The 23,612-nt window shown below is 50.4% G+C and overlaps 2 protein-coding genes across 4 annotated transcripts in view; one reads left to right on the forward strand and one right to left on the reverse strand.

Annotated features, from left to right (window-relative positions):
* LOC111867418 (cysteine-rich motor neuron 1 protein) overlaps nucleotides 1–23,612 on the reverse strand; it is a 234,117-nt gene that overhangs the window by 90,469 nt on the left and 120,036 nt on the right. The gene's annotated exons all lie outside the window — the stretch shown is intronic.
* On the forward strand, nucleotides 5,900–21,783 carry LOC111867419. Of its 2 annotated transcripts, XM_033752683.1 has the most exons (10): nucleotides 5,900–5,938; nucleotides 6,228–6,374; nucleotides 7,135–7,249; nucleotides 8,620–8,789; nucleotides 9,175–9,365; nucleotides 9,726–9,975; nucleotides 10,346–10,618; nucleotides 11,803–12,025; nucleotides 12,438–12,709; nucleotides 21,716–21,783. In XM_033752683.1, exons 3-9 carry the CDS (start codon nucleotides 7,141–7,143, stop codon nucleotides 12,704–12,706), a joined length of 1,485 nt encoding a protein of 494 aa, XP_033608574.1. In that variant the 5' UTR covers nucleotides 5,900–5,938; nucleotides 6,228–6,374; nucleotides 7,135–7,140; the 3' UTR covers nucleotides 12,707–12,709; nucleotides 21,716–21,783. The 2 variants fall into 2 exon arrangements, with proteins under 2 accessions (XP_033608574.1, XP_023713034.1); XM_023857266.2 differs by lacking the exon at nucleotides 21,716–21,783 and having other exon boundaries at nucleotides 12,438–12,781.

The raw sequence follows: 23,612 nt of genomic DNA on the forward strand, positions 1-23,612 counted from the left end.
TAGCAGGAAGAATAAACTGCAAAGCGGAGTACTTAACTCTATTTAACAAAGTGGTAATTGTATGTACCACACAAGAACTACGCAGTCTGCCCACACACAGTGCATTTATGTGTTCCGTATGGCTCTCGCAACAAACAGCGACTGTTCCGTCAAACAGCATTAGCCGGTTGGTCGTCATGGAGACGGGCACTTATCCCTGTGAGGTACGAACTGTCTCAAGCCACTGCTTACAACTATCAAAACTGCGCTCGTCAGACGGGCGAAGCCTCGGAAGCTTCTAACAGAGTGACGCCGGAAGGTCGCGGGTTCGATGAGAGCCCTGGATGTTTCAATTGACCTAATCCTTCCAGCCGCAATATGGCCCTGGGATCGAATCAGCCTCTAACAGAAATTAGTACTAGGAATTATTCTGGAAGGTAAAGGGCGGGGACCGGCGCGTAAGGCTGACTTCGCCACCATCTGAGCCCACTGCCTAGGAAACGAGGGAGCCTCGACCTCTCACAACCCTATAGGCCTCCACGGGCTGTTGCATGGATAACGTCGCCGTCAGCTTGTGACGTCGACCGTTACGTCATCATCAGAGCGCTCCAACATGCACATCAGGGAAGTTCAAACATAACTCCATAAGATTGCCTACATGTAGCCTGGGTCGGCTGCTTGGACAGCCATGCTGACAGTCCGTCCCTGGCCTCCAGACGACATCCTTATCTGCATGCAACCAGGGCGGGACACACGTAATGAGGATATCTTCGAGCTTCTCTTTGCGCCCCCCCCCCCGCATCTCATTTTACGTCTTCCACTTCAGTTGTGAGTCAGTAGACGTTTTACGCGCACATTTATTTAAATTCAAAGAGAATACTAAAATCTGTGAGCAGTGCACCGTAACGAGACAAGTGAGCACTGGACTCAGCGTTTATGCAGAACACCGGTAACTATACGTACCACAGCTTTAAGATTAAAATACTGCGAATTGTGCCCTCACACAGTGTATCTGTGTGCTCCGTGTGGCTCTCACAGCAAACAGCATTAACCGGCTTGGCTTTGTAGCCGTGACGTAACGAGTTTCCTGAGTGGCACGGACCTGATTTTTATATATCTGGACACGAGAGAAGGGTACAACTGTGCTACCCTGTCCATGGGCGATATATGTAATTAGGGGGACCTGGCCCTCCGGGATGGACGAGCTTCGAATCTGAAACATTAGAATATGGTCATGAGTCCTGTGGGACTCGGACCCGAGAACGACTGCGCTGGCGAGGGCCGTAACTTTGAGAAAGGTCTGAAGGCTCCCAGAACCGTCACGCGTCCCATGGGGCTCGGAACCAAGAATCATTGTGCTGGCGAGGACCGGCAGCAATTTAGCAGTTAGTCTGGCCAATTTCAGATCGTCGAACAGCTGTGATCTTTGACATTCTGCATCCTTGGTTGATGAAAATGATGCTCTGTGCCGATGCAGAACTGATCAACAACATTTATTACTCTGTACGGAGGCTTCATTTACCAGACTACCTAGTTAAGATCCTGCACATATGAAGCTGTACTGCCTTGCCATCTATTAGTGACATTAATAAACTTCCCTAAGTACCGAGTCCGTTGGCTCATGCGGTAACGTTTCTACCTTGCATGTGGTAGGTGCTTCATTCGAATGGCCTAATAGAGAGGCATTATTTATCTCAGTAATTATATGGAGGTACTGAGAAAAAAATCAGGTAAGAGACGTTTCAATGTCCACAGCTTCTCTTTAAATATATCATGGAAGTTGTCCACTGACTGTCTCAGTTCTGTATAAAATACACGACGTTTCGGGTGATACCGATAAAATCGAACTACAAGACTAGCAGACCGAACTCTTCGAGGTTCACTACTGTAAGAACCTTGAATCCAACAAAATCGGACAAATATGCAGAACATCCTACGAATCTAAAAACAAAATAATAATAAGAAGAAGAACAAAATACTCCCCCAATAAGCCTACAACAAAGAAAACGAAACAATGCATGTGGTGTGAGAGTACTGAGTGGCTTCAACTGGCTCAGGACAGGGAGCAGAAGCTTTGCTGATTCTTGTGAGGGCAGTAACGAGCACACAGCGCTCGCTGCGCTGAACACTGTGTTCTCAAAGGCTTGCAATCTAGGGAAAACGCTTCCTGAGCACCGAGTGGCGCTACACTCAACAGCGAAGCGCCCAAATTAGTGCATAGCGCTGGAAACAAGTTTCGTCCGACCGAGATGGAATACTTCCCGGATTTAAAGTTCTGTCCTGCGCCATAAGAATTACTGCTCTCGGACATTTCAACTGCACAGTGTGCAAAAAGCGACCTTATGAGGTGGCCTAAAAGGTCAGCCTAAAGGTGGAAATGAATAGGCTAAGCCGGTTCGATCCTCGGTTTGGATAGTGTACTTTGAGAAGGAGGGGGTGTCCGGACCTGGGAGGGGGGAAATGATGGGGGTGGGGTGGAGCAAGAGAACTGCTTAGTAACGAGATTCAGAGTTCTGCACTCCTAACCAAAAGGTGTGAACAACAAATCAAGGAGAATGAGATTGGTCGGACACGTTAAACGCGTGGGGGCCGAGAACCCTGAAGGTAAGAGACCAGTTCAATATACGTAAGTAGACGAGGGTATGAGGACGTGGAATGGATTCAACCGGCTGGAGACAGGACCAACAAAAGGGGTCTTGTGACGACGGTAATGAAACTCCGGGTTCCACAAAATTCACACACTTTCTCGACTAATTCAGCGACCAAAGTAGTTGATATACTGTTGCAAAAATAAGGAAAAATGGTGAACATAACCCTTGTCAAGTGCACAGCCGACTGAGCCCGCGAGAACGAACGAGACAGTCCGCCCCACGCAATTATCCCCAGGTTCGTGAAGATTAGCCAGCTCAGCACTGGGCACGACACAAGAACGATTTATCACATCGTGGTGCAGTCTGACGGGGCACCTGCACGCGGATGTTCTGACAGGACGAGAAAGGCAAGGCAGTACCTCCTGCAGACACCTGCCTTACTGACCTTCACATTACACGCTCTTTGAAATATCGCAGAGAGAGAGAGAGAGAGAGAGAGAACGGTAAAATCGCACTGCGTTTAGGGGAGGATTCTTCCCCCCCTCCCAAAAAAAAAGTAGCTGCAGTATCAGAGAGGGAAGTTTGCAGACTTCATCCCTGTACAACTTCAACTCAAACAGGGAACTGTGTAATTAAGAGTTCCTCCTGTAGGCACTACTACGGGACTGGTGACGTCCCGATCGCCCTGATACATTCACTTCAGAAAACAAACACTAACTGTTCAGGCGATGTGGGAAGAGAATGGCGAACAATACAAAACACTGGAAATTTGTGGACTGGACGTGAAGTGAGACGTAGCTCCTCCGGAAATCTGGCCTCTGCTGGCCACCTGTTGGTCCGTCCAGCCCCGGCCAATTTAAGCTGGTGGCCAAACTGCGGACAACAATAGTGTTAAAATGTGTCATTGTTTGCGTTCATAGTGGCCTACAATTGCCAACTCCATACTATCTACTGTTAAAATCATACATCTCAGAAAGGTATTGTCAAGTAAAATACAACAACGCCTATTCTAGCTACAAACTAGCAAAATCCGGAGTACCACAAGGGAGTGTGCTTGGGCCTTTGTTATATCTAATATACACTGCAGATTTGTCAACAACCAACAACACCACAATAGCAACCTTTGCAGACGATACTGCTCTCCTAGCAACAGACCGTGACCCGGCACTGGCATCGCAATTTCTTCAACACCATCTGGACCTGCTACAAGAATGGTTCAAAAAATGGAAAATCAGGATGAACCAAACAAAATCTTCGCAGATAACATTCACAACAAAGCGCACACACTGCCCACCACTCACAATCGATAATTTACAAATCCCAGTACAGACAGAAGTAAAATACCTCGGCCTATACCTAGACCAGAAGCTAACTTGGCAGAAGCACATCAAGACAAAACGCCAACATCTAAACCTAAAAGTACGACAAATGTCATGGCTCTTAGGACGAAAATCCAAACTCAGCCTAGAAAACAAGACTTTAATTTACAAATGTATATTGAAACCGATTTGGACGTACGGAGTTCAACTGTGGGGGTGTGCTAAGCCTTCGAACACCAAAATAATTCAAAGACTCCAATCAAATGTACTGCGCTCCATAACCAACGCCCCATGGTATGTCTCGAACTTCACATTATACAATGATCTTCAAATCCCATTCGTCACAGAAGAAATCAAAAGATACTCTACCACATACCATAACCGACTAATGGGACACGAAAACAGTTGCGTAACTGAACTAAGCAACCCATTAAACATCAGACGAAGACTAAAACGACAATGGCCCTCAGACTTAAAAGGACACACTGTTGAAGATGGGTAGCCGTACTCAACACACATAATGCATAGTACGCTACATAGGAGAATCATCACTGGATGATCACTCCGCACAAGTGATTTCTTACAACATATTGACTTATTGCTCCATTGTAGAGTAGATTGTAAATTGCAAGAAATAAAAAAAAATAGTGGCCTACATACTTAATTACTGTTCTGTGTTATTCCTGCCGTCAAGCTTTCATAGACTTCTTCATTGTGCTCGTGACTCCGTGAATACTGGGCAGATTGCATCAGTTAGGAGAAGACAGGTTAGAGAGAGGTGGCCAACCTTGCTGCATATCACGTGTGCCCACAAGCACCTCACCCTCCGGACAGCCGTTAACTGCCACCGACTCACGTCTACCAGTTAAAACACAAGCGAATACAATCACCGCGGTGACTGGTGGCGACCCAGGGGAGCCGTGAAATGCGTTCCCCTTCGGCAGGATAAATGCAGCCAACAAATTGATTGCTCGCCGGGCGTCGCACCTGCGTCCCTCGGCGTGTGTCCGGCTCTGAGCTTGTGATCTAATGCAGTCCGGACCATTATCAGAGCGCATGGGAGGGATGGCGGACAGGCACGTGCGCGCGCCCGTACACACACACACACACACACACACTGCCAGGGGCCCATTCGTTTCTGGGCGCATTTAAATACATAGAAACGTAACTCGTAACGGACAGCAAAGCGCTTTAAGCATTTAAAGCCCGGTTCAACATTCAGAAGCACTGGACACTCAGATGAGCTTCACTCCGAAGCAGTTCTTCCAACGTAACGCAGTCAAGCTCCAGCGCCTGTAACCTGGCCCCACCTCCCAGTGCTTTACCCTGTCTCCAAGGGGACGACCGGGTAAAGCAAGGCAACTTCTTACGTCTTTCTTCAGGCTGGGCCATGGCAGTTCACGTCAAGCTCCAGCGAGATGCGATTCACACAGTCCAAATCCTTGGGAACCGCGCGCGGTGCCACGCCTCACCTACCGACTCCACGCTCGACAGCACAGTGAGATAGGCATGTAGTATAGATGAACCAGTTTCGGCAGGATATGTGAGTCAGTACACAGTCTACATGCGTGCTTTTGTGAACACGGTGATGAACCGCCGGGTTTCGTACGTAGCAGAGTATTTCTTGACCAGCTGAGTGATTGTTGGTGTACAGCCAATCGTGTCTTGGGGAGACTTGAAAGAGCCACGAAGGACAGCAAGTCCCACAGGCTCTCCCGAAACGCCAACGAGCTGTGCTATCTTCTGGGATATAAGTCCAACGTAAGTTCAACGACGTTTCGGCCAAACCTGATACCTGCATCTCGAGGTGAGGAGTTTCGACACATGCCAGAAGGCAACAATCTTCGCACAGAACTGGGCGCAGGAGGTGTTATGGTGTGTCCCTACATCTAAGCACCATGCCACAAAAGCTCAGCGGCATACGGCAATGCGACAGCAGACGCCTCGCGCCAGCACCGGCAGGCACGACGATCCCTGCGCCGCGTCGGACCCGCAGTCAGCTCCGCGACGCGGCCGGGGACGAGTGTGCCGGGGTCTCCTTACACAGAGGTGAGTGGGGGACGGGGGGGGGCAAGACTGAGGGGCCTCCCCTCCCACAAAATGTTTACGATTCCGTTAGGAGCCGCTAAATGTAGTTAATACTGTAAGGACCGATATTATACATGTGTACATTATGTATAACGCAGAATACCCGTTCTTGGCTCGGGACGTATTCCTCTGGCAGGTCAATATCACACACAGTGTGCAGTGGCCGGCTTCAACAGCTGTGGGGGCCGTACATATTGGTTAAGAATACCGAGTAAATTCCACAGTAGCTTTGGGTTTCTATCTCCATCAGGTCCGCCGCGGTAGGAGGCAGGGATCCGACAGGAAAGTTACATCTGTGTGTCCGCTGTGGGCAGCGCGAGCTGAATTCCAGGAATTGGTTCTCACAGCCTTTCATCACGATATTTGCTGATCTAGAAAGTTCCGAGAAGACAGACACGTACGTATCTTCCAACGTGCTGACATTCCATCCAGTAAGTACACCGCAGGCCTGCATACATTACAAGCGAATTATTATTGATCTGTCGTTCACTTAACGACGCTACCGGTAGCTAGACTGTATGGCGTCAAATGCCAGGAATTCTAAAGCATGTGCAGAGAAAGGTCTAACGAGAGGCACTGTCCCTAGTATGTCTGCAGGGAGTGACAAAACTCACAAGAAAAATCAGAATGGCCGGGGATATCCGGTCCGAGATCACCCAACAGAATGACTGTTGAATTGCTGCTGGCCCTCGTCAGCACAGTTATTCTTTGTTCTCAGTCCCGCGGGGCTCATGACACATATTTTACCGCCTGACGGCAAGCCCGAAGCATTTATATTACAGGAAGCACATTATGTCTCCATTACAAAGCCCAAACGGTTAATGCTGTTTAGGGAAACAGTCGCTGTTTATTGTGAGAACCATACGGAACACACAGATACACCTTGTGTGTGTGTGTGTGTGTGTGTGTGGGTAGAAGACAGTTTTTAATGTTAAATCACGTGGTACATATCGTTACCACTGTCGTCTGAAGACTGAAAATAATTATGTCGCACGTTAACTTTATTTATTGAAAGTGAGGAAGGAGCGAGCAGCCTCCCGCTTCACGAGCATTTCAGTACTAAACGCTAAAACTGCAATCTCACAAATCCATTACGGCAATGCCCAAGGAAGAGCAATACTTGTTGAGTGACACGACACCACTCTCTGCTCCCACAGGTAACCATGCCGCCTCGCCTGTACACGCTGTGTCTCGAGGTGCTGATTCCGCTGGTGGAGAGAATTGGGGATGGCCAGGACTTCGGACACGGGACAGGTCCTCTAGACAGCGTGGGTAAGATTAATCTCGCACGTTGAACCGACGTCATTAAATATGCCCGGATCAACCAGTACTCGACCTCCTGACAATTCTGTTCCCGACCCTTAAAGGAAACAGAGACCGCGTCCGCGTGTGTCCCTATCATACGAAATTGTACACATTTCCATATTTTCAAAAACTTTAACCTCTTGAATTCCTTGGTCGGTATCAAAACCCGCTACGGGTTGGACGACTGAGGAATCGGGGTTTGATTTCCGGCAGGGGCAAGAGAGAGTTCTCTCATATACAGACAACATCCAGACCAGCTCCGGTGCCCAAAACAGCCTCATATCCAATGGGAACCGGGAGTTATTTTCCCAGGAGTAAAGCTGCCGGAACGTGTAGCTGACCCCTCTCCACCACCTAGCACCCTGCTCTCAAAAACCTTCGGTCTGCGTTCTTCCCTTACGGCGAGACACCCAAACAAAACAACAGTAAGCCCTCGCTAATCCGGTTTAATCCGGATCGAAACATAAGAAATGCTGTTCACAGTGAAGTGCGTACTTTAAAAAGACGTTTAGGAAGGTGAAGGAGTCACTTGTCTGTTCAGACAGAACTTGAGACAGTTCCTTCAAACCTGCACTATTATTGCGTTCAAAAACAAGTACAACTTCTGAGCCTTCTGTCGATGAATAAATGTATTGTCTTTTTATATGTAGTTCTTAAGTAACGGACTCTACAGTTATATTATTTTTATTTGCATCAGCACTATTTATATTATTAAATTTCCCATTTATTTACGTTCTGAGTGTTTTCTTTTAGGGTCACCTTTTATTTCACTGATCCGGATGACCCCCTGCCAAATTAATCTGGATTAGCGAGGGTTAGATTAAGTTTTAGAATCAGCTTCGGAAATATCGTGGTTTGAAAAGAAACTTGGGACGACTGACGGTGTAGACGAAAAGACAATTTGCTTATCCTGTACATGTGGCATATGGGCCGGCCATTTCTGTGTCACGTCCGGGATCCGCAGAGGCGGCCTGAGAAAACACACGGTAAGATTCTGTCAGGACACTTGTCTGCGGTTAGATGCGAACCGAGCACTGACAGAATAAAAGTAGGACGCGTTACCAACATCAGACAAGAAACTATATCACAGTTTCATTAATCCTCAAAATCACAGTGGCAATTATACGTATATACCAGTCGCCGTAACATTAAGAAACCCCACCATTCTGCCCATGCAGGGTGTATCTGTGTGCTGGGTATCGTTCTCACAACAAACAGCGACTGTTTCCCCAAACGGCATTAACCGGTTGAGCTTTATAGCGGAGACGTGATGTGTTTTCTGTGAGTTGGAAATGGATTTCCCTCGGGCTTCATGTTGCCCGTCCTTTGTGTTTCAGCCGGGGCACTAACCGACGACCTCCTGCTGAGAGCGTACCACAGAGCGTCCCGGTGCCGATCGGCTGGATGCTGGAAGGACGCCTGGAAGACGCTCCTGACGCCCAAGTCACAGAGCGTCGTGCTGAGCTGGGACCGCAGTCTCCTGCAGTTCGTGAAGACCAGATGCCAGGTGCGTAGTCACCAGATAGTGACTCAGGTCGTCATGTCATCGTACCTAGACGAGACTTTTTGTTCCGCTAGGTTGGCTACCCAAGGCGTGACAGACAGTACTGCTCATGTCACCGTCAGTCTAACACGACGTTTCGCGGTGCAGCCATTTTCCTCCGAATATATGTGGCAACTGAGGTTCTTACAGTGGTGAGTACTTACGTTCTGGGATGTGACGCCGTGTAGTTTGGTAGACAGTCACCAATGTTTCCAATGAATCCGCCCATCTACCATGAGCATGGACGTGGTAGGATCAGTCGAAACCTCAGGGCGTCACATACCAGATCATACATGACACCGACATCTCACAACAGTGAGGGAGGGGTGGGGGCGCTGTTTTGTTGCAGAATACGAAGAAGGTGCTGGTGTCGCGCTGGGACAGCTTCGAACCCGAGTCCCTGTCCTGGCTGCCCTCGACAGTCACTTGTCTCGACTTTGACGGTGAGCTCTTCTACAGAGGTCGTCTGGGTCCCGCCCTGGACTTCCCGTCCGATGCAGGACAGAGGGGATGGCTGCCGGAAGCAGAAGCTATGTTAAAGTGAGAGCCCTTGCGTGTACACTATGTCTGTTTTAGGATGACCACGAACACCCTGCCTAGGTGCGCAGAAACGTTCACTTGCACTTTTGTGGTCAGGGAGGTCATAGTATGAGATACACTTCGCTGATACGTATAAATATCGCATGAAATAACTTGCTCCAGACACTCCCGTCAGCAGTAGCTTACCTCTAATGCGCATTGAGAGACATCTACCCAAATTAGTTGGGCTATACCAACTTACGAACATACCTGCAAAACAACATCAGCTGACGGTTATCATAACTTTTCAAAATATAATTTCCAATTTCGTCACCAGCCGAAGACGTTTCTCCTACAAGACGTGAACATGTCTGTCTCCAGGGCGCTCCATGCTGCGCGCCAGAAGCAGCCCGGCGCCGCCTCCACGGGCCTCACAGAACTGCACCTGGGCGCCGTGCAAGTCACCGCGACAGACATATGCACCATCCTAAGGAGAGTCCCGACGCTGCAAATGCTGCGACACTACCAGCTCGTCACGGCGCTCAACCTGCTACACGGAGAGCAATGGCGACACAAAGAGCCTTTGCCCAAGTACCGACTTCGAAACCTAGACGTGGACTTCTCTCACGTTGTACGTTTACTATCAAACACGGGTATACCTGCTGGGCGCCAGGTTCCTGCGAACTCCTAAATTCAAAGAATATTAGTCGAAAAGACATCAGACGTTCACTGATGGCTTGTTCGTTGATGGAATTTGGGATGGACAATCCCCTTAACCTGATCGCGGTTCCTGGTGGTCTTCCCATTTCTTCGAAGCAAATACTGTGAAATTGCCTTAGATCAGATCATGGCCGCTCCATTCCAAATGATTTTCAGGAATCATCCTACATCTCTAATGACAGCGTCATTGTAGGAGGATGGAGGGCCAGGCTGGTCTCTCTTCTCTTACTGCCTCCCATTCTACGCCCCCGTTTGTTGAATCTCCTTCGTCGTGCCCACAGGTTCGATGTAGGATGTCGCCACAAGCAGTACTGCCCCCGGACGTCCTGCAGCTCGCCGTGCTGCTGTGTCCTGAGGCTTGCCTGCTTCACGTCCGGTTCGACTGCTCCACGTCCCACGACGTGCTCTCGCCCCTGACCTGTATGCAGCACGCCTTGCGATTGCTGAGTGTCGTGTGCGTCACGAGTGGCGAACGCAGTCGCCTCACCTTCGACGACGTGGCCCCGATCTTGGAGCAGCACGGCGCAGATGCCCTGCGGTCCCTCGAGCTCAAGGTGTCGGCTGCTGTTGTGTCCCCCTTTCCAAAGCGAGAAGCACTACACGGATTTTCATTAAATTTAATTCGTACGTCATACCCCTGGAGACCGTACGAAATTCGCGATTTTCAGTCTCTTGCGGAACGGGGCGGGGGATAAACTTGTGAGACACGGGTGACACTAGCGCCACTGCCTGGCAGTCGTAAGCATGCAAACTGAACGTCACCGTACGCAACATTAATTAGTCACGTAATCACCGAACAGTTGGCCTGTTCATCTACATACAGCATTACAACAAGCAGTGGAAACTTTAAATCCAAGGACGCAGAGGAGGGGGGGGGCAAGGAGATGCAACACTTGTTGCGGGCGGACCCGCCTCATTACGGTAGTCTGCAGACAGGGTAAAGCGGTGGGAAGTTCCATACTGAAGTTAGAGCAGCGGATGGCTTTGTAGCTCCTCAACAGGAAACACAAACACTGCGAGAAATAATCACTGAATATTGCGAAAACGGATCTGGACACACAGATCCACTGTGCGGGTTCCTAGCTCTCAGAAAACACATCACACCTTCGTTATTTGTGAAGTGAGCGACACGAAGAGTTACTGAGAGTCAGGTAGTCAACAACACTGTGCATACAGACGCGTTGTATTGTGCTGACTGTAATCTCGCCGACATGTTCATGTTTCTCCTCCGCCCCCATCCGCCATCCCTGTGTCCCTTGCGCCAAGGCACTCAAACTGCAGCCCTGGGGCCACTCGGACACACGCGTGGCTGTGTCGCTAACAAACAGGTGGGCCGGAGTTCATACCTCGGGCACGCTCGCGCCCATACACTGTTGCACTCCCTAACTTATCTTTCGGTAGGCAAAACGTTCGCCTAAATAACTTACAGAAGAAAGCCAGTTCCTATGTCACATAAAACACTGCGTCTCTGATACAAGGACCAACCAGTTAATAAGGAGATTATGGCTCTTTATTGTGAGAATCGTATAGATACACTATGTAGGGCGGGGGGGGGATTGATATGGTACATATAGTTACCGCTCTGCTGTGAAGATGACAACCTACTTCAGTTGCCGCCTCCTATAGTACCTGGTGGCTATTAGTTTGCTACACACAAACGTATTATGGCTGTAAAACCTTAATTTGAAAGCGGAAAGATAATATTAAGACGGATTCTAGAGTAGATCTGTGTGTTTAGGTTATTGAGGAAGTGGACGTCCACGTGATCCTCTCCACGTGCCCGAAGCTGGAGCGCTTGGTTCTGAGCGGATGTGGCAACGTGATGCCCCCCACGTGTCCGGGGTACGACTGCGCGGTCCTCAGGCTCCGGAGGCTACGGTTCCTCTTCTTCGCGGACGGCGACGACTTCAGCTGGGACCATGACGTTCCCCCGTGCTTCTGGCGGGCGACGCTGGCTGCAGGTAGGCAAGGCGCGACGCACCCTGTTCCGTACAGCAGACTGGCTCTGAGCGCGGTAGCATTACTAACAAGCGTATACAAGTGATTTATACCCCGAAGATAGAGAGAAAAGTTCTTTCGAAATGTCTGTAACTAAGGTTGTGTTAGTAGTCAGGGTACAAGTGACTTCTACCCTGAAGACAGAAGCAGTAAGGTCCTCTGGTGACTTTTACCCTGAAAATGGAAAGCAGTTAATTTCTCCGAAACGTGTCACTACACAAGACCAGCCCTAGAGGGGACGCTAGGTTGCCCCCCTGCATTCTCAGTAAGACGTCGCCGGGCCAGAACGCTCGGCGAGGTCTCTTCCTGTCCTGTGTCTTGGCGCCGACGCTACGGACGAGTGGCGCTTCACTTCCATTTCGAACTGTGTTGCAGGACACGGGGGCCGTCTGGAGGGCCTGTTCCTGGAGTCGCCCCGAATAGCGCCGGGCACCGCCCTCAAGCACCTCCCGGGGCTGGAGGTCCTGAGTCTGTGCCGCTGTCCTGAGGTGACGCTGGGCGACGTGGTGACCGTCTGCGGGCTGGATAAGGCGTCGGCACGGCCTCCGCGCTACATCCGCCTGTCGGCCTGCGAGGGAATCGGGCCGCGCGAACAGCGCCGCCTCAGGGCCATGCTCAAGGGGGCCCACCTCGCTGTCAACTGAGTGGTAACTATGTGTACCAACGCAGTGCATCTGTATGCGGCCGCACGATTCTCACAATAAACAGCATTAACCGGTTGGGCTTTGTTATTGGAGACAAGGCGCCTTCTGACATATGACGCCGTGTAGTCTGGAAGGTCGTTACCGACATTTCGAAGAAGCTGCTATGCGATCTTCATGGCTTACGGAGGATGGAGACAGTAGGTCCCTCCGAAATATAGTAACGAACTTACAGACTACACGGTATCACCTTCAAACTCTGTCATCATCATCATCACCACCGCCAATCTGCCACCTCTACCAAATCTCACCCCTCCTCCCAAGTGGCTCCTGCCACTGTCCTCCACGGCACATCTCCACTGCAGCAATGCAGAGCGGACTGACGGCGATTCGAAGCGGCGTTGGGCTGTGTAACCGGCGCCCGCGAGAGAGAGGCAGCCCATTGTTTCCAGCTACTGAGCATAGTGAACTGTGTTGCCATGGAACAAAACTCTGCTTACCTCCGCCCGTCATTTGCAGCTCTACCGACAGGGCCGAACCTCTGGCTGGATGCCCTCAGCTGAAGCGACGAGACGCGACGCGACGGACGACACGATGTGAGTGAGAGACAAAGTTTCACATTCACACGCAGTTTCGCTTGTTAGTGTTGTTCCCTGTCTCAACTTCGTCGCGTTTTCAAATCTAGAACAGTACCATCTTCTGGGAAGTCCGTTGGGAGTCAAACCGACGTCTCGGAGGAAAACATCGCCTCCATCTTCACGTTCTAAGGATAAGCTGAGACAGAAGCACTCGGTTTAACTTCCAACGGACTGGCTACACGGAGTTATACCCCAGAAGACAGCACTCGTCATGACCGCCAGTGTGATAACCTCAAATCCCACCATATGCTATGTCTGTGCATCACGTCCTAGCTCTCTGAGATCCATTTTAATATTACCCCACGACTGACAACACTTCACATGAATGCGCGCGCATCGGCCGACACTGACCACGTCTTGCCATGCAGGTCTGTCTCAAGGTGATGAGGCGACGCCAGACAGAATGAAGGGCTTCTTTTCTGTTCCTGGGGCAAGCGCCGTCCCTTTGTCACGGTTCCTACTTACGCGTCCTGAAGACGATGGGGGGAGTGGAAGTATGGCTCCATACTTCCTCAACCTCGGTACCAGACGATAACTGGCCAGCTTCAACTTCAGGCCGCTTTACTCCCAAGAAAAGAGACGCTGGCGGCCACAGGAGAGCTGGTTCGCTGGGGCCACAGAGCTGTTGTAAACGTCGTGGAGAAGAGAACTCTTACTCTTACCCTTACCGAGAATCGAACCACGCTCCCACACCGACTGCGCTCCCCAGGGACCGCATGAGCCTGATGTGTCCCTCACCAGGGCCGTGAGCACGCGCGCGTGCGTCAGGTGTCTGCGGCTTCCATTATAAGGATATTCCAGGGAGGCGTGAGGGAGAGGGGGCTTATTACTTGACTGTCACGCCGGATGGCGCCATTTCTGCACAGCCAAGAATACTGAAACATGCCCCTTTTTTTATTTTTGCATGTGGCCGTTCCATCTAGCGACGACTAATGCGTCTACAATGTACCCTGAATAAATTTAAATGTATCCATATTCATGGAGGATGCGACACTAACAATCCAGTTAAGAGCTCTTGACAAGTGGCCAGCGCGCGGAATCAAATTACAGAAGCAAAGTTACAGCACGGCACCGGCGTTTGCTTACACGTTTCCATGGCAACACAGGAGCCTTCTCGTTGACGGTATTAAGCATGGAGGCCTACTGGAAAAAGCACCAATGCTTGGCATTATGAAGCAGAAACATCTGCGACTGCGACTGCGCTACTTGGCCTGTACTTCTCATTGTGGAGAACTGGGTTCAGTTCTAGGCAGTCCACGTCTGATTCCTGACCCATAGTGTGGAACTACCCTAAGGCATGTTCTTCTCTGTGTACTCCCGCTTCTTCTGACAATGCCCCTGGGGAGGGAGAGGTCCTCCTCCCCCAGGCCATAATAGCCCGCAGGATCTCCCGACCTCGGGAGGCTTCCAGGTCACATTTCTAACTGAAGCACTGCTAGGTTAGTCAAGAAACCCGAAGGTTCATTACCCCGCCACAAGAGCCCGCCACTGGCCCCCAACCTGAACCACATGAATCTAATCAAAATGAGCCCACGTCCGGCGCCCTGGGTAATATTTCGTGACAGGTCACTCACTACACTCAACAGCCGGTGGGTAAGTTGCTTACTAAGAGGTCCTGGATACGAACTTGAACCTTCTTATGCATTGCTTCCGGGTTCGTAGCCAGCGGCCGGCGTGTGGTCGTGCCGTGGGAACCGGACGATGCCCATTTCCAACACCACGGTTCAGACATCGGTCATTGCCTTTCCGGTACCCGGCCGTCACGTTCTGCCTGCCAGTCAGGCCGTGGAAGCAAAACCGCGTCTCCCTCTATTATTGCCGTCTTAGTCTAAGCTGACTGTTGCTCAGCTGGTCACTGTGCCCTATACTGAGCCAGCTGAATCCAGTCCACATCCTGATGCCCTGTTTCTTTACGACCAGTTCTTCTAACTGGTCTCGCCCATTCACTTCGTCATGAAGTCGTATGGGGGGACTGGAAGTATAGCACCACGCATTCCTAATGTCGCCACGACATGCGTATGAGTGGTCAGCTTCAAGCCCCTGCCTGTTTTGCCCCCGGTACCCATCGTGCAGAAGGCTACGTGGGCAGCAGAGACAGTGCGGAGCCATCTTTCTCTCTTTTCCTGTTGCTCCCAATTCGGAGCATAGGACACCCGCGAAACGCTTTGTTTCACTTCAGCTTCTTAATCCTATAGACAGCCGGTAAGACTCTTTGGACGGGGGATCAGCCCACTGCAAGCCCGCTACCTACACGTCACAGCACAAACACAGAATAAACACAGACATCCATGCCTTAAGTAGGATTCGAACCCACGATCGCAGCGTTCAAGCGAGCGATGAGAGTTCATGCCTTAGACAGCGCGGCCACTGTGATCGGCTCTTGCGGACGCCATGGAGAAGAAAAAATCCGGGAATCGAGCCCCGGTTACTCGGTCACCCGGGTTGTGAGGGCATGCGCATGGTCAGTGCCACACTTTCATCTCACGAGCCAGATGGGAAAGGTGTGAGACGCGACAAAAACGCCCGTGAAGAACGCCCTCTCTCTCGTGCGGTGACCATACGGAGAGAGAGGACGGCGGGTTGCGCTGGCCCGCCGTCCTCTTCCCATCACTCATCTGCGTAACATCTGTGTATGATATACCGTCAGCGAATAACCTACGATTAAATCGTTGGGCACGGCCGGAAACTTTATTCCTTATTTGCGGGGACGGGAAACTTGGTCTGCATCATTTGCAACGAAGTCGAACGAAGAGATATTTTGTTGGTAGTGAAGAACATTCATTTTGCATAAGATGTCCGAATTTCCTGTTCAGCTGAGCTGGTCTGTACGCTGGTTAGTGGCGATGTTACTTAATTAAGCTGCTCCGTGAGTTAGTTAGCGGGCCCAGACATAACAGTTACATATCGCTGTGACGTGTCGGCCGGCCCCTGACCCGTCACTTTCTCCTCCGGATGGAGAAAGCTGTGCCGTCCATCAGCTGGATGAGGGAACGGAATCAAGTTCAAGACCCGTGACTTTGAATTCATGATATAAAAATTCGGAATGTGCAGAAGAAACCAAAAGCTCGCAGAAGCACAAGAAATGCGGGAAGACTGCAACCTGTCAGCAACAAGGGCGACTTTCCCCGCTTCCTTGGCGACCACAACAACAAACAGCGTGGACGACTTTCAATCGGCGCACAGGCAAGGCAAGGTTACCCTGTGCTCACACCATTCATAATTCCCGCTAACCATTTCTTCAGAGCACACCGTACTGCCTGGGTCAACGCACAGTAAAGCTAGCGGTTCGTGCTTCTGGTATGGAAGCAGTGTGTTCTCTGTGAGGTCATAACTACATTTATAAATACGCATCATTGAAATGAATTTCAGGTTTCGACGGGCCAAACAAAATGTTTGGGGGAACGAACGCCACTAACATAACCCCCTTTTGTATTCAGTCTTGCAATAGTTCAGCTGAGAACGCGTCACGCAGTCGAGATATGAACCCTGAATCTCCCGACCGCTGAGCCCCGCCTCTCAGCATGAAGTCTATAGTCACGCGGAAATTACAGACAGCGCCCAGGCCACTGTGCGTAGAAAGTCTCGTTCCACAAAATTGGCTCCGGTAGTTAAGGTGACGACGTGACAAGAGCCGTGCCCCACTCCACGGCCCAGTCCCATATATCGGCGGCGACGCCAACAAGAAGCTGAACACAACACGTCCAGTCTGGTCGCAGGTTACGTGCAGCGCGAGATCGGCTGAAATGTTGATGTATTCAGAGACCTACTGTCTGCTGCTTCATGCTGGTTTCTTCGTCACGTCTGTTCTTCCGAAATGTCGGTTGATCTTCAACGGACTACACGGCGTTATATCTCTGAAGACAGAACTCTTCGTTAACATCGCCTTACCGTTCGAAGTTAAACAGTGTGTGGGGGGGGGGACCTTCAGTCCTGTGGGAAACTCAGATATCGAAACTGATACTGTGTCCAGACGATCTATTCTTCCAGGGTACAGGAATACCAACATTACACCAACTTCTTTTGTTTCCTTCCTCAGAGCCTCAGAATCTGCTGTTAGCGTAACGTCCCGGCCGCTTTACCCCGCGGGAACAGAACCCGAGGCCTCCGGAGCCGGTCTGGCTGCTGGGCGAAGAGGTATCTCCAAACACGCCGCGAATCGAACCCCGATTCTCGGTCGTTCAGCTCACTGCCTAGTCACCACAAGCAAGCGAGGCGATGCGCGCTTCGGGCGGACACAGCGAGTCAGTTCGTCGATCTCTTAGACTATCGGCCCTAAGCGCTCCCCTTAGCGCAAGCGCAATCCAATGATATTGTCACGTGCATTCGTGACCATCGACGGGGTTTGGATCTGTAAATGGATTTATTAACCACATATACACACGACTCGGAATTACAAACAATAACAATAATGGCTTCTAACAGTGGAGATTCCTCAGCTTCACGCGCTCAGGTCCTGTCTTCAGAGCCTCCCGTGCAGAACTCAACTGATATTAGAGTCAGAGTTATTTTGTCACACTTGCATGTAACATCTCGGCACCACGTAGAAAATATCCCGTTTCCATTGTTGTAGTCCAACTGTTACGTTATTAAGAACATGCTGCCCTGCAACGGGAACATGTTCACGGAGCTGTTGCGTAGCAACGGTCGCTGTTTACAGAGTCACCGTTTAACAAAGGGTCTATATGCCACAATATCATCGGAGCATTAAACAAAGAAAAATACAGGTAAAAAAAATTCTAAGTTAGCATTTGCCACGATAGTGACGACAGAGAGACTAAACCTGCCGTGGCCATCTTTGTTTCCGGACTTCGGTCGGTCGTCACGAGTTCGCTGCTGGTGAGCGCGCGGTTATGCATGGGAGTGCACTCACTGCGGAGAGCGGACACTCTCTCCTAACTCTGCTACGTACAATGCGCCTTTGTTTACGTGACAACCTGAAAACCGAGACACTTTTACATTCCTCTCGTGACCCTCTCAAGGTTTCTGTCGTCACCTGTGGCAACAGTGCGCCTACTAGCTTCCGCCGTGTCGGTCTATCCGCATTTACCAGCCAAGTCGAGAACAGGGGAACGGATTTTCATGAGATTTCATCCTGGGGAGCTTCACTAAAATGTAACACTGCTCGCCAATCTCGGTTAAAAAATAACAAGCACCTACATGACAACCTCGGCGCGTTTCTGAGCGCATCTCGAGCGTAACCCGCTCTTAGCGCAAAACGTTTCAAACATAAGCTGTAGAACGGAGAATCTTGCGGTTATGGCTAACATTACAGAAAAAGCGGTTTACACGCTGTTTCAAAACTCGGGAACCGCTCGACTGATTCTGACCAAATTTGAATCTCTGTGGAATTTTATGCGTCAGAATCAACAGGACGCAGCTACGAACTGCGAACACAGGAAAGTATAACCAAGTACAACAAATACATTTCCTAACTTGTTACGAGTTTCATACAACTTGTCACGTCACGTCGCGCCACGCCACGCGGCTGCGTGTGCTGACGTGAATTTGTCATTTCACTGCGAAAGAAAAGCAGCCGACGTACTCACGAACACCTGGCCTCGTCCGTCCAGATACACGAAACATCCGATTCAATGGCAACATAATATCGCTCGCTCAATCAATCATCGAGCTGAGGACAGCACATTTCATTTCGTCCACACATTGGTCTGTATAAAGAACTGATGTAATCTGACATTTCTTGATGCATTAAATGATGCTGTGTCAAGTACACATGTCCCTTCATCACTCTACTAGCAAAAATACGGCTTCACGACGTGAAATCGCATATGAGACGTGGAGGCACACATCCGCGCATACTAAGTGGATATGAATGAGAGGTTCTAGCTCCGGCCGCCGTTAGCCGTCAATGCTAAGAGAAGAAAGTGTTACATAACGAGGAAGTGCGTGACGATGTACAGGTCGCCCGAGTGTTGTCAGGGCAGTGAAATATTGCACATGCGATAGACGCGCAGTCGGAACGAAAATACACAAGCAATGCAGTAACAGCTGTGGTTGGGGCAACCTGTCAGAAGACAGCCACAAGGAAACATGGAACTTGAGGAGAGAGAAGCTGGGCTGAAGCTTCCGCTCTTACCGAGGAGGAGTCTTTAAATTAGTAGCTCTGTACTTGAGCATCGCGGCGAAAGCGAATCGGTCGGTGTCACGACCCGCCCGACCGCTTTCCCTCGCAGGTTCTCAACATCCCTGGAATCAGGTAAACCCCGCCCCGTCCTCCCAAATTATGGGTCTCACGCCACTATTCAATTATTTTTCCTTACCACAATGCCCTTTTCTTAGAATCTCTCTAAGCAGAATTGGATACGAGGGACCGGCCGCTGCCTGCAACAGCGGCACATCTCTCACCTGCTCAGTTTCTGCTGTTGAACTCGTCATAAGGTCGACGGCCCAAACGGCGGGAGTGAGGGGTTGCGTGTCCCTCTGGTCCCTCGCTTGACTTGCCATGACAGCCTTTTTTAGTTTCAGGTCTCGTTGAGGAGATATATGACCGATGGTAAGTCAGCCAGTCTATCTCGGTGTGAAGCACCCATCTGGGGGGCACAACACCAGATTTCTGTAACTGTGAAGACAGTTGCGGTTTCTTGATGTGGGGAGCCCTCTCTGGCGAGAGGACGGCTCTGCCATTTACAACTGCTGCTGGGCCTAGCCAGCGCAGTCATTCTCGGGTCCGAGTCCTGCGGGACTCTCGGCCATGTTTTACTCTCTCACATTCGACATTCTCCCCAAATCCGGAGGGCCAGATCCCCGTATTTGTATCCCCCCAGGAACAAGGTAGCTTAGTTATGCCCTCAGGCATTGGCTTCCCTTTTCGTCGCCTCCTAGGATTCGCAGGGATACGGTGGAGGTATTCGAACCGCCTCCACGGGGGGCATGACCAAAATTTATTTTTTTTTAACTCCTAAATAAGTTTCGGAAATTTATTTCGTGGCCCACAGGAAACACATCACGTCTCCGCTACAAAGCCCAGCCGGTTAATACTGTTTATTGTGAGAACCATACGGAACACACAAATACACTACGTGTGTAGGGAGGGAGAGAAAATGTAGGGTGGTACGTATGTTTACCACTGCAGTTTCAACGGTTAAGCTGAGCAGTTCCACGCCGTGCTGCTAACGTTAGCAGTGTGAACACGTGCGTGTGCGCGCATGCGTCGTGCTTTTGGATAGACGACGTACAAAGAACGCCTGAACTTCTGTTTCCCGGGTCATTTTGACAACGCTGTTCCAACTGCTTGGGGTCAGGCAGCAGCGGGCAGTAGTCCGGCGCGAGCTGCTGGAATAATAAGGACGAGACGGACACGGGACACGCCGCGCGGCGAAAGGATGCGGACGGCGAGGAGTGAAAGTCAGTCAGCCTGGTGGTATAATAGCGCGCCCTCACGCCTCTCGAGACAGACAGACAGACGCAGCGGCAGCGACAGCAACCGACACACATAGAACATGAAGAAGCTTGCGGTACGTACGGGAGGGAACCCGCGACGATACGCTACTGTGCTAGCGATGTTCGCCAACATGGCGGCTTGCTATATCAAACGATACGAGGATTGGTGACGGGAAGGGGTCGCGGCCTACTCTGAGCTTTCAATCCGGGATCTGACTCGTGAGACAGGAAACAATCGGCCGTCTTCTCACTGAAACTTCTTCCGGGGCCCTCGTAATTCGGTTATGCAGTGTAGTATCTGTTGGGCAGGGCATGTAATACGAATGGAGAAGAGAAATGAGTATAGGATATTGGTGGGGAAAGCCAGAAAGAAAGCGGCCACTACGAGGACCAAGATGTTGGTGGGCGGATAACATTAAAAAGGATCTTAGAGGGCAACCAGTGAAGGGCCCGTGTGAACACGGTAATGAACTTTCGCGTTCCATAAAATGTTGGGAAGTTCTTGAGTTGCTGCACAACTGGCGGCTTCTCAAGAAGGGCTCAACTCCATTAAGGTAGTGTAGTATCTCTACTAATGATTTAGTCCCGTTAAGAATACATCTGTAGGGACAGCAAATAGACCGGGGGGGGGGGCTTATGTCGGACAGTAATCCCACTCTCATGTGTGGAAATGGCTCCAGGGCCCTGTGGTCCCTTGCCCCCCACCCCCACACCGACACCGGGCTCAAACATTCGTGGGTTCACATAAACATAGTCTGACGTCTTCAGGACGCAAACGAAGTGTCAAAGTACGTGTTTCATTTTTTAATTTACCTGTCTTATCAGTTAAAGAAAGCGCCCCCACCCCAGTCCACAAGGTTACAAAGCTGACGTCTTCCTTGCTGTTTCGTTACCATGGCAACGCTGTATGCAGTCACAAGGTACTGCTATCCCAGCGTTCCACTGTGTTCTTATGGAGGTCCCCGTCTGCTTTCAGACCTGCGTCGTTACACTGACTGCACTGAGCTGCCTGGTGTTGGCAGGTCCGGCGGAGCAGCACAGCCGACGACGCCACAAGAGGGGCTACGAGACGTTCGACGACGCCGGCGGCCATGGCGGTGGTGGCCATGAGTTTGAGCCCATCACGAAACACGAGGTGGTCAGCCACTTCTCGGTTCCAGTGGTCAAGGCGGTTAAGGTGCCCGTGGCGCACCCCATCCCAGTGGCCGTGCCCCAGCCGTACCCCGTGCACGTGCCCCAGCCGTACCCCGTACACGTGAGGGTGCCCGAGAAGGTGGAGGTGCCGATAGTGAAGACGGTGCACGTACCGGTCGAGAAGCCGTACCCGGTCACCGTGGAGAAGCCCGTGCCCTACCCGGTGGAGAAGCCGTACCACGTGACCATAGAGAAACACGTGCCCGTCCCTGTGCCCAAGCCCTTCCCGGTGCACTACACAGTCTACAAGCACATCTACCACGCGCCCAAGAAGCACCACTAACCACCACCAGAGTGCAGCACGCAGGGCAGGGGGGCTGACGTCTTTTTCACCGACGATATAATCGACGTTGGCACTAGTGTGATTACATCAGGCCCACGCGTGTTCATGCATGAACACTTGCTTCAGAATAGTACCGCTTTTATCAAAGCTGAGCGTTCAGCAAAAGAACTGTGTTACTGAACCTTGCCCCCCACCCCATTGAAATCATCTCGCCATATGTCAGAAATCCACATTTCACTATCATCCCCCCGCTGTACCCCATTTCTTGGAGATGTCACGTGACGCCCGCCTCTACCCGCTCAATGATTATTGTTTTCGAATTTTAATTACGTCGGACCCCTGGCTCCTCTGTGTGCTGGTGATGACAGCTATCACCAATCACCAATCCTGTCCGCCGCCGGCCCCGGACAATATCCGAAGCGTTGATTTAATGCCCTCATGTTATCTTTGTGTTTGTAGCTTGTTACGTACGAATGGATCCAATATTTTGTTATGCTTGTGTACTCCAACTGACCTTTTTTTTAATAAAATGCAACATGAAACAGCAGCAGCGTGTATGAATCTGTTTCTGCCTGCCCTGTCTGTGATTTCCCTTGCTCCAGCTCATCCCCCATACAATTTCATTATAACCAATATCCAGCAATTCGAGGGGACTGAAAGCAGGAATTGACCTCTTTAAATCGCAATCATTACATGTCAAATTACTTTATCTTAAAAAACCTCTGCATTCTGCCTACACACAGTGTACTTACGTGTTCCGTACGGTTCTTACAACAAACAGCAACTGTTTCCCTGAACAAGTCAAAGTCAAAGTCACATTGCGACTGACGGTCGGTCAGTCAGTCTGCCTGTCTTGGTGTCGAGCCCCGATTGGGGCTCATGACCTGATTTTTTTTTCTTTATATGAAAGTTACTGTCCTGTTCATTTGGGGCGCCCTCTCTGACGAGAGGTCGGGTCTGTCATTTGTCAGTCATAATCTGTGTTAGTAAGTCCATTGTCAGTATTTACATATATTTACAAATTTAATTTTAATTCCTATTTCTATGTACAATATATACAAGACCTCTGTCAACAGGCTCAGTACAGCAGATTTTGCCCTATTTCTAGTAGTAATCGCTACCTTCCCTGAACAGCATTAACTGGTTGAGGTTTGTAGCGGAGACGTAGTGTTTCCTGTGAGGTACGACTGAACTGCTTAATACTAATTAAATGAGTTTCAGACTTCAGATAGTGGGCAGGTCAGGAGATGACGGTCTGAAGGCTCCCAGAGCCGTGTGAAAGTAAAATATGGTCAGAATTCCCGTGGAATTCGGAACCAAGAATCACTGTGCTGGCGAGGGTAAGCAGCAAGTTAACCGACAGACAGATCGGGCTTCAGAGGACTACAACTCCCGC

This window comes from Cryptotermes secundus, unplaced genomic scaffold (assembly GCF_002891405.2).
Source record: "Cryptotermes secundus unplaced genomic scaffold, Csec_1.0 scaffold423, whole genome shotgun sequence".
Taxonomy (NCBI): Eukaryota; Metazoa; Arthropoda; class Insecta; order Blattodea; family Kalotermitidae; genus Cryptotermes; species Cryptotermes secundus.